At 34.1% G+C, this 11571-nt stretch overlaps 1 protein-coding gene across 2 annotated transcripts; it reads right to left on the bottom strand.

Moving 5' to 3' along the window:
* Positions 1-3806: 3806 nt before the first annotated feature.
* Positions 3807-11385, bottom strand: LOC132299490 (uncharacterized). Of its 2 annotated transcripts, none has more exons than XM_059796156.1 (9): positions 10953-11385; positions 10471-10822; positions 10109-10333; positions 9518-9777; positions 8949-9082; positions 7941-8066; positions 6611-6796; positions 4433-4570; positions 3807-4338 (listed from the first exon to the last, which is right to left on the bottom strand). In XM_059796156.1, the coding sequence occupies exons 1-9, from the start codon at positions 11134-11136 to the stop codon at positions 4003-4005; spliced, it is 1941 nt and encodes a 646-aa protein (XP_059652139.1). In that variant the 5' UTR covers positions 11137-11385; the 3' UTR covers positions 3807-4002. The 2 variants fall into 2 exon arrangements, with proteins under 2 accessions (XP_059652139.1, XP_059652138.1); XM_059796155.1 differs by having other exon boundaries at positions 8874-9082.
* Positions 11386-11571: the final 186 nt, after the last annotated feature.

Below are 11571 nucleotides of genomic sequence, written 5' to 3' on the forward strand. Positions count from 1 at the left end.
CCCAATATGTTTTTTTTCCTTTTTTTGTCTCTATGGCAATAGTACCTTTTCCCTTTGCTTGGACCAAGGCACCGTTTCCCATCCTCACTTGAGAATTTGATGAAGAATCAATCTCCAAGAATATGTTTTTATCTTCGATCATGTGGTTACTACACCCACTATCAAGAAACCACACATCATCCTTTTATTCCAATGTCGTGTGATAAGCATAAAACATGCTCGCTTCGCCTTCTTGCTCTTCGGAAAAATTAGCTCGCTGATTTGTTTTCAACCGACAATCTTTTTGAACATGTCCAAATTTCTTGCAATTGAAACATTGAGGTTTTCCCCGAAACCAACAATCTTTGTCAACATGGCTACTTCTCTTGCAAATTCCACAATTTTGTTGAGTGGACTCTATATTTCCACTTCTCTCAAAGTTATTTCTCTCTCTTCCTCTTGAATTTCTTCCTCTTCTTCTTCCGTGTCTTCCACCTCTAGAAGATTCACCTTTGGATCGATCAAAACTTGATAGGTATTTTCTTGATTTTTGGAACTAACATTGAGCTTGGATTGAAAAGCACTTTCAATTGTCTTTTTGAAACGTCTACTCAACCTTTGCTCAAATGTTTTTATAGAACCCATCAATTCTTCAACACTCAAGTTTTCAAGCTCTTTAGTCTCTTCAATAACAATAACAATAGAGTCATATTTTTCTGGCAAACTAATTAGAATTTTTTCAACAATTCTTTGATTAGAAATATCTTCCCCATAGGTCTTCATTTTACCACCTCCATAAGTTTAGAAAAATAATCTTTCAACAACTTCATTTCTTTCATTTTCATATTTTCAAAATCTCTTCTTAAAGATTGGAGTTTTACAGTTCTTACCTTCGTGCTACCTCTATACTCCTTCTCGAGGATATCCTATGCCTCATTTGCTTTAAAAGCATCGATAATTCTGGGAAAGATTGTATCAGCAACTCCTTATTGAATCAAGCCTAAAGCTTTTGCATATTTCTTCTTATGCTTTTTCAATTGTTGTCTTTGGGCATTCGTTAAAGTTGTTGTATCCTCCGGTTCATCATACTCATTTTCAATATAATTCCATAAATCATATGAGAGAAAAATGGTCTTCATATTCACATACCAAAAGTAATAATTTTCCCCATCAAAAATGGGAAGTGCTGATTGATGGGCACCTTGGTTTTGATTGCCTGTAGTCGCCATCACGATCGATCTTCTTCTGGTTTTGTTTTCCCGTCAATAAGCTTCACGCCCAATTTGCTCTTGATCGAAATCAAGCTCTGATACCACTTATGTTGGCTGTAGTTTCAACCAACTAAATAATTTCTAAGTGAAGAGAGGAGAAGAATGAAGAAACAATTATTTTTCTGTATTGGATTGAATTCTTTGTTGTGTTGATATATCTTAATAACAAATCCCTTACACTATATATACTATTCTCCCATAGACCTTTGAATTTTCCAAGACAATTCTCAACCACACACATGATACATGCACTCACTTGATACATGTACACAGTTGATACATGTACAATAATAATACATGAATAAACCAAAATGCACAATGAACATGGCATTAATTTATTTCTAACATAATTGGTGCAACTCAAATTCAATCAGACTGTGAAAATAGTATGCATATAAAAGTATGGGAATATAATGCTCAACAACGAGGAGGAGGAGGAGAGAGATCGTGCACAAAGGGAAGTATGGACTTAAATAATGTATTTCATCAAAATGGTTATCCTCAAAGTACTTTCAATTCTAAATTTTGGTGTGGGCTTTGGTTTTAAAAATTTTATAAGATTTTTAATACAAAGAGCCGTTGCTTAGCATAAATGTGAGAGTTGCTTAGCATAAATGTGAGAGCTTGTAACTCTTGTTATGAGAAAAATTTCTTAATTAATAGTATTACTTTAAAAAAAAAAAAAAAACAGGGGTTAATTTTCTACTTAACTCTATAGGAATGACCACTTTTACTCCTTTGGAACCATCTATTTATAAGGTTCATGAAAGATACTTTCATATGTAAGGGCATGAGCAAACCATCAATATCATTAAATGATGCAATCTTTTTCTTTTCCTTGAACATAGAGAAGTAGTAGCATTATTTCAATAATTTTTTTTCTTTTTGATTAAATATGCCTTAAATAAATTATCAATTTCTGACAACTTATCTTTCTGTACTTCTAATGTTATTTGTGATTTCTTAAGTGAAGCACAAATCCAATTTCATATGGATCATAAATCGATCCAATGATTTTTAATCAATAATAAAGCATAAAAATAAATATATAACTGATTTGTCATGTAAAACACGCGTGATGTTACTTTTTTAGCGTTCAACAAACTGTAGGGGTGAAGATTGCAAAATTTTGAGCAAGTTTAGGGAGATTAAAAGTGCAAAGGATTAAGTAAGTTTGCAAGAATTTATAGTTTACATGAGGTTTTGCATTTTTGCCCTAATTATATAATACAAATTTATCTGTGGTTGTACTCTAGTAGTATTTTCTTTGCTTTTTGAAAAGGAATGTGAAGATTGGAGCTCCTAGTGTGAGTTTCTTACCAATAATATACATACATACACATATATATATATATATACACACACACACACTTCAATTTCCACCAACAAAGTTTTTTTTTTTTTAGTTGAATAACCACCCAAAAAGTTTGTTAAGGGGTTTCATATATAAAAAATGTATAGTGTTCTGAAATTGTAGGATTTGAATTACTAAAGTAAAAAATTGCATTTTACCCCCTCTACCTTATTTTAGTTACAGTTTATTCCAAAACAGAAATGAATTCTTCCAATTTATTTATTTTCTTGAATTAACAGTTATAACTACTGTGTTGTTTGATTAACTTTTGAATTAAATAAATAAAAAATAAAAGTATCATTATCAAGTGTAGTGTTTGACCTCATTATTTGCTCAGAAAATAAATTTCTAATCTTAGTAAAATACTACGCAGTGTGACAATTTGAAAAGCCATCATGTGACGAAGTGGGGGCCGGGACTAGCCATGTGGGGGCCGGGACAAGCCATGTGGGGTCCACTAATGTTTTACCACCCTGTTAGTTGTTAATAAGGTTGACAAATCCTGATAAATTCCATCAAGGACAAACAATTAGGTGGCTTAGGCTTTTTCATTGCGTTGACTGTAATTTTTCAAGCCGTTCCACACGTTTTCCACGGGTTAAGTTCAGGTTAACCTATTAAACCAAGTTGGCTGGCATGACTTGACCCATTTAATTATAACATTTGTATATATATTATATATGTATAAGAATTCCTTCATATAAACCACTAATTATATATTACGTGATCCACTGACTTGAATATACAAATCTCAATCATCGAATTCAAGAAGGGACACTCCTAATAATGTTTTTTTTTCCTTTTTAAACTCGTTCCGGGCATCTAACATCAAAGTTGTTGCGGGCGCCTTCCATCAAAGTTGGAATGTCCGAATATATATTTTTTAAAAAAAAACTTAAACAAATTATTTTAAAAAAAATTAGTATAGTTAGATATTTAACAATCATAATAACAAAAAACAAAAAAAAATTATTAAAATTTAAAATTATCATAAAAAATAGAGTAAAAAAAGAAAAATTATAACTAATAAAATAATATATATTAATTATTAATCGGGCGAGTTTTGGACTTTGTGAATTTTAAATTCTCTTTCCAAACCTTGTTAGGATAATCCTATGCCCATTCCAATGAAGAGGGGAGGTCCTGACAGAGTGGTTAAATTGACATCCCTAATCTCTAGCCAATATTTTGCTCCATATGCATTTAAAGGAAAAACATGTATATAACCATTATCACTTTTTATCTCTACGCATATACATTTCTCCAGAAGATGAGCTTCACAAAGCTCAAATACATTGTTAATGTAGGAAGCACTATACTTGTACCTAGTGCTCAATCTCAACATCTGTGTACAGAAAATACATCAAAAGATAAATAATCATAGGCATCCTTTTGAGTTCAAAATGTTAAGTCTTCTTTTGCAACAATAGACTCAACAATTCTCTTGTCAGACACTACTCTTTCAGCAATTTTCCCACCATATTGGCTGTTCTTGCTATTGCTGCTGCTACCCTCGGCCTTTTTTAAAGCAGAACGCTGCATAATCCGGACAGGAATCCCGCCCAAATTAAAGTCTTCCTTCAAGGACTTCGTTAAGAACCTCAGGTCCGTTTCAGAGAGCTTCGTCTTCCCACTCACGAAGGCAATGAAAGTAGGTGGCCGGGCCTTCACCTGGGTGAAGTACTTGACCTTAGGTTGGGCAGCCTGATCCTTCCAAGAATGTCTACTCATAACCTGACTCAAAGAAACAGAAGAGTATTCACTACCAATAGTAATAGATATTTGCATGGTTCTGGGAGACGAAATGAGAAGGCTCTGACATACTGACCTTGCGCAACCAACGGTTAAGACGAGCTGTAGGCAACCTTAAACACCATTTCTCGTATGTATCAATGGCCTGACGCATCACAGCTCCCCGGCCCCTTCCCTCCAGTGCTGAAACAAATACAACTGGTATTCCCGTCACCTGTCAACAAACCCATGTCAATTCCAGGTCAACTACTTCACCATTCTAGAAATCATGACTTGAGCAATGGAAGGAAACTAATCGCATCTCTATAAAATAATAATAAGTAATATATTTTCCAATCGCATCCAAAACTAACCATTTTTATAATTTAATTATCAGCAGCAAAACTACTTCCCTGTATATTATTCTCTCCAGGAGAAGCATGTTTGGATAAGAACATGTTATTTTTAAAAGGTGACCTAAAATCAAGTGTGAAGAGTAAGCCAGACCCTGTCCAACAAGCATGTTTTAGCGTTCCTTTAAGTATTGTGGCTACTGTCACCGGTTACCAATACTTGGAAAGGGCGAAACTGAAACTAAAAAGACACTTCTCATAATGTGGTGTTGAAGCTCCCAGCCAATCTAAGTCTACAGCCCCACTGATTATACTGCTGCAGTAAGAAGGAATTGTTATGATCTTGAATTCTTGATGCACGGAAAACAGGAAGAAAGAAAGAAACCAAGTGAACAAGAGAGATTGCATTACTTGCCCAACTTCGATCAAAGATATAGATCAGTCAACTTTCAACATTACCATTAATGACATAATCTTATAAGATCTCCACAACACAACATCTTAAACCACTCCCTCAAGATCCAAAGGTACATTAGGTACATTACAGTTACTGCGCAACTTCCAGATATTATAAAAAGTAGAACCCAAGTCCTTGCGGAGAGTGACATGGTCTCAAATTTTCACAGGAAATGGAAAATTCGATAACTAATTGAGATTATCAATGCACAAATTAATGAAAAGGGCATATTGATTTCTAATTCCTTTAAAAGATTTACTGGAAATTACAGTTATGAAGAATCAAATGTACACTTCTATACATATATACATATTTTAAATTTTCCACCCAAATTTATTGTTTTAAATTATACAGTGCTCTCTCTCAAATAAAAAAATAAACAAATAAAACTAAGACAAGTACATGCAGATGATAAACAAGAAATTCTATAAAATATTAGTACTTCCATATGAAACTCCTTTAAACAAGTATATATAATAATTAATATATTAAAAAACAAAATAATTTAGAATAATGAAGCCTACAACTGGTTGTATGAATGTATGCTGGATAAAGATTAAGCAAAACTTGTGGGTTTTGCATTTAAAAAGGTTGAAGATAAGTTATGGGCATTCCAGATGGCAAGGGGTTGGTTTCACTTGGTATATGGGATTCAGGAATGATAGGAGACTAGTTCAATGTCTAGCTTGTACGTTCCCAACTCTGAAGTCCATGCATGCATTTGCAAGTAGAACCACCTTTAGCCTTTAGTAATTCCCATACAGAAACAATATGAGCAAGACTTCAGCAAACTCATAAACACTCCCAATAAGCGAAGTGGCCTGAATTCCTGATTTCAACTGCACACCCTTTCGTAGGTACCAAGGCAATAAAAAACATTGTCAAAATTGGCAAGTCCATGAGATAGCCAGTTAGCAGCTAAAAAATGTTTAAAAGCTAAACTAATAAGTACTCCATAAGAGCACTGATTCCGCATTGCTATTTAGGTTTAATTTACACTTCCAGTTAAATCAGGTTGAAAACCCATCCTCTCAACCAGTTTAAATTGGTTTCAGCTTCAAAACATTAAGAAAACTGGAAGAAGTTGAAATTTTTTCCTACTACAGGAATAGCAGAACAAGTTTTTAGGTACTGTTATATTAATCAGAAGATAATAGCATTACAACAACTCAACAAGTAAAAAGGGTGCAGGAGAATATCAAGACAAAAAGAATTTCATTTTATCAATATCTGGTTTAGAATATAAGTCAATCTCAACACTACACATAATTACAAAATCAGAAAGTTCTTCCACCCTCAACCAATGCAGCAGAATATTTTATCATTGAATAACGTGTTTAACTTCCGCTAAAATGGTACAGGTAGAAAATAGATTAACATAACAGCTGATTTTGGGTAGACTCCAGCAAAGAAATTCTTTTGAATGAAGAATTTAGTGATTGATGTATTTGATAAGCTGACAAACCTGGGGTATAATTGTTTGAATTTCCTCAGGAACAGCTTTGATGACATTCTCATATAACCTAGAATTCCGTTTCCCTTTTAGAAGATCCATCTTGTTTACAACCACAACCAAACCACGCCCTTCTTCCACTGCTCGTCTTGCTATTACTACTTCAGCATGCTTCATACTCCTCTGCTCTTTTGCAATCTGATCGCCGTATTAAATGATAAACAAATGTAACAAGAAATAGAATGAGTTCCTAAAAAATGATTAGTCTTCCACGATGTAGTGTTTAAAATAACATACAATAACTGGATAATAGGACGAATCAATCAAGTAATGACTTCTATATACTTCACTGTTATTTCCACATGGTAGTAACTGGATAATAGGAGGAATCAAGTAATGACTTTTATATACTTCACTGTTATTTTCACATGGTAGTACCGTATAATGTTTGATATAGAAGAAGAAGAAGAAGAAAATGCTAACCTTCAATTTTAATTGAGTAATGTTAAACAACAAAAAGATGACTTTAGAAAATAAAAAATGCAGAAGTATCAAAACTACCAAGAAAAGAAAAAATATATATATATAACTTAAAAAACGAAAAGCAGTTGTATGCATAAATACTTATTAAGCAGTATTTGACAATAATTACAGTAATTTCTTCTTTAATTTGTCTTCTCCTTGTGCTTATGTTTTTATTGCTCAATAACAAAGGTAAAAGAAAAAAAAAAATTATCTAGATATTTCAGATTCAATGAAAAGAGGAAACAAATAAAGAGCTTCCTATTTGTTTCCCTTCTTTCTTAATCTTATCTTTATTTATTCTTCCTTATTATTTCTGCTAGGCATGTCCTCTGTGCTCTCCCCTATTAGTTGGGGTTAAGGCTTGTTATGTTATTAATGCTCAATAACCAAGCTAAAGTTTCTTACCTTAGATGTTTCAGTTTGAATGAAAGAGGAAGTAAATAATGGTTGTTCTCTTTCTTTCCTTTCTTTTTTCTTTTTCTTCTTCTTTTTTTTTCTCCCCCTTCTTGCTTACTATTTGTTCAGGTAGTTGGGATTAAAACTTGTTGAACTGAGCTCATATTCATCCTGCATGTTCTAACTTCTAAGTTGAATACATTAACATAAGATTTTATCTAATTAGCATCTCAATGTGAACTTATTGATATAATTACATCAAGCATTCAGATTGCCATTAAAAATACTCAATTCAACAAAGTCTTGTCCCGACTATTTGGGATCAGCTACATTAACCTCAATTCACCATTTTACTATCAAAAATTGGCATAAAAATTACAAAACATAAATGCATAATGGAAAAATGAAATATATGACACACCTCTTCAGCATCAAGGACTAAAACAACTACATGAGCCCTCATAAGGTTTTTTCTTGATTGCACAACACTCAAGGATGATGGTCCTTTCTCCTGTTTTGACCTCTCCAACCAACCAGCAGTGTCAACCTGAAAGAATAACCCAACAACATTACATAATGAACTCATCATTTATGATTAAGGAGTTTAAAGGTACAGCCAAGGCTCAAAAAATTTAAAAAGAACAAAAAAAATTGTAAAATGTCTTATAGCCAGCATTGCTTTGTCATGTTAAGACTCCAAAGGTTCTTTCCACTTCTTCTTTGTTGGATAATATCTGACCTTTCTGCACATCTTATCAGCTATTATAAGGTCTAGACAACAAAAAATAGGATGGGCCACCCAGCACCCAGCAAAGTGTCTCAAATTATATAGTGGAAATATAATTAATGTGATAAATATGAAGTGAAATGAATAAGCTACTGAGGATGGGACAAAGAATCAAGAGTGGAATGGCCTTCATAGATGAAGATTTAATGCAGATAGTACACTGTAAAAGCAGGGATAAAAATACATACAGAAACCAGTTGGAGATAGTTATCATAGGTTTCGATGAGGACTGACAAGGAACACCCATGAAGTAGGAAATAGCCCCCAAATTAGTGAGAAAGGGGAATGGAAGAGAACTTAAACAAGAGAATAGACATGAATCTCAGTTTTGAGACTTTTGATTCCTTGTAACTTTTTTTTGCTTTTGGCCGCCTCCCGCAAGACTGCGGGCAGTGTTGTAGGTATGATTCATTTCAAGAGTATAACTAAGATGAATCAATATTTTAAGCTATGCATCAAAAAAGCAATACTTTAAGGGCACTTGTGTCAAATCAGTAAAACAGTTCAAAACCATATTCAACCATTAATATGAAAAAGAAAGAAAATGTATGAGAAACTGATAGTAACCATAAATATTGTTCTCCCTTCATATTGAAACTTTGCTCTAATAGAATCTCTAGTCAAACCAGCTTCTGGCCCCACCAGAACACGATCTTCTTGCAGCAATGCATTTAGCAAGGTTGACTTCCCGACATTGGGCCGTCCTACAATCGCTAACTGCAATGGCAACTTAGATTCCTCATCCTCACAGGAGCTACTGTCTTGATTATGTTCATCTATTTTAAATGAAAGCACAAAGCTGATTTAAAAAATAATAATAAGAGAAGTTACATAAATACTCGGGTGAGTTAAAAATATGACGCGGCACTAAAAAAATGGATAAATCATAATTCAATCTCACAACAGTACAGTATTCTCAAGCTAAATTCCTCCCATGACCCATCTATATCAGAGAGGAAAAATGCATATTGTTAACTATTCATAGTTGATGCCCGGAAATTGCCATCTATCTGGCGATGCATCTGATCAAGTATCCAGGTCAGAAATTGGAAATGCTACTCATTCATGGTTTTTTCCTTTTTTCCCGATGGGATTCCATAAATTCAAGCCAAATAATAGATCCAATCCATAAAAAAGCCCAGGAAACTTGTCATGACAATGGATGTCTCCATTATTGATGAATAAAATCTTTGAGGAATAGGTTCACTTACCATTTAAGATTTGGAGCATGTGGTCCTCCAGCAATGGTTTAAGAGCTTCGTAAAGTTCTGTCATACCCAATCCAGTCTCAGCAGATAGAGGAACAGGATCTCCAAATCCTAACATATGAGCTTCACCAACAGCAGCAGCAAGAGAGCCAACGCCATCATCAAGTGATTCAGATTTATTCATCACCACAATAGTCTTGATTCCAGATGCATGCTTGCGCAACCACTTTCCAACAACCATATCCTTGGGCTGCAGACCATCTCTGGTCACAAAGATAGGACCAAGGGCACACAAAAAGATCAGAGCAATAAGAGACCTTATTAAAAGTAACCAACTTATTAATCTGTTTCTTCCAGATAAATTAAAATGGAATGAGAATCTATTATTCATTCTTGAAAATCCCAAATGTAGTGAATAATTCCAATTATTAACTAAAATTCACAGATCATTCAACATTCATCTATTACTAAATTAATTTCCTCTGCAAGTCAACATGCATTTTTCTACTTCACTTCAACTATGTGCATTGGACAAAACCAAGTACAATTGCACCAAATCTATAAGATATGTCATAACTAATCTAACAAACTAACCTTGCATCTATGAGGAAGAGGGCAAACTGAGACCTTGCTAGCACATTTCTTGTCATTTCTGCAGTTCTGTTTTGAACAGAACCAGAAGATGCCTCCGCTTCTAATCCAGCTGAATCCAATACATTAAATAGCAAATTACCCAATTTGGCAACCCCTTCTCGTATATCCCGCGTCACGTGGTCAGTAGGAGTGTTGTACACCAGAGCCTCCCTCCGGCCAATTAAGCTAAAACACCATAAAACCAACTATAATATAGTAGAAAAGCTACATATAAAACACCAACAAGAAAAAACTTGATTAAAGTGGGTATTACAGCCGGTAAGAATTTTATGAAAAACATGGATCACGAAAAGAAAACTAACCGATTGAACAATGCTGACTTGCCTACATTTGGGCGCCCCATAATAAGTAAAGTTGGAAGTAAGTCAATATCAACTTCTGAAAATTCAACTGGCTTTTTATCCATACCCTTTACTTTTGGTTCATCGTTACCAACAATATCATCAGAATCAACACTGAATTCTTCAACATCACCCCTTTCATCATTGCTAGAAATACCCGATACTGCATTTTCAGTATCTGGGGCTGACAAAGTACAAAATCCACCGGAATTTTGAAATGTAAAATGACGCGAGTATGAGCTTAATTTGCAGTAATTCGAACCAATATGTTTCATTCCAATGCCATTTATCATAGTATCATCGAATAACGATCCTACAAAAAATAAAAAATATATCCACATCCAGTAAAGACTAAAGCTAAAACCCATGAACCCAATTCAAGAGCAATACATGTTTCATATATAAAAACACGCAAAGTTCATAATTTGCCGAAAAGAATTTACCATGTCTGATTGTAGCATGACTGCAGAACGAATTGGCATACAAGAAGAGTCTGTCTTTACAAAATTTGGGGGTTGTGTTGTAGAAATTGGATTGGCATTCAACAAGAGCAGTGGTCCTCAAAGGCAGACTAAAGCGACGGTGGATCTTTCGGGCCGAAAGCGTTCGAACCCATAAATGGGACATTTCAAGATTGGTTACTTCAATCACTGATATCTACATGTGCACTTGTTCTTCATTTGGGTGCTGGTTTTTTCTCAAGTTTAAAAGGTACCAAGTAACAGAACAGGACGTGTGTGGTTGTGATGGGCGTCGATTGGTGGTTGCTGCTGGTGGTGGTGGTGGTGGTTGTAGGCGGAGATAAATAGTTGGGTGTTGATTACAGAAGCGGTTCAGCTTGGTTGCGAGGGTTTTGGGCTCTGAAGCTAATGGCCGAAGTGCGCCACTCTACTAATTAAAGAGGGAAGAATTGGTGATAATAAAAATAAATAAATAAATAAGTTAATAATAATTATAATTATAAATTTGCTTTATTAAAAAAAACACTTAGGATTTAGTTTATTTGGATATAAAATATTTTTTAAAAAGTAAAAATAATTTATTTATCCATTTTTAAAAAGT

The sequence above is a fragment of the Cornus florida genome, unplaced genomic scaffold (assembly GCF_030987335.1).
Source record: "Cornus florida cultivar Cherokee Brave unplaced genomic scaffold, ASM3098733v1 CherokeeBrave_3.0.0_Hap2_Chr03, whole genome shotgun sequence".
In the NCBI taxonomy this organism is placed as follows: Eukaryota; Viridiplantae; Streptophyta; class Magnoliopsida; order Cornales; family Cornaceae; genus Cornus; species Cornus florida.

Excerpts from the sequence above, each read along its gene's own strand:
- LOC132299490 (XM_059796155.1), bottom strand. The coding sequence starts at position 11,136 with ATGTCCCATTTATGGGTTCGAACGCTTTCGGCCCGAAAGATCCACCGT. Across the intron at positions 9,778-10,108 it reads CTCTTCCTCATAGATGCAAG|AGATGGTCTGCAGCCCAAGG; the intron begins GTTAGTTTGTTA and ends CTTTGTGACCAG. Across the intron at positions 6,797-7,940 it reads TAGTCCTTGATGCTGAAGAG|ATTGCAAAAGAGCAGAGGAG; the intron begins GTGTGTCATATA and ends TACGGCGATCAG.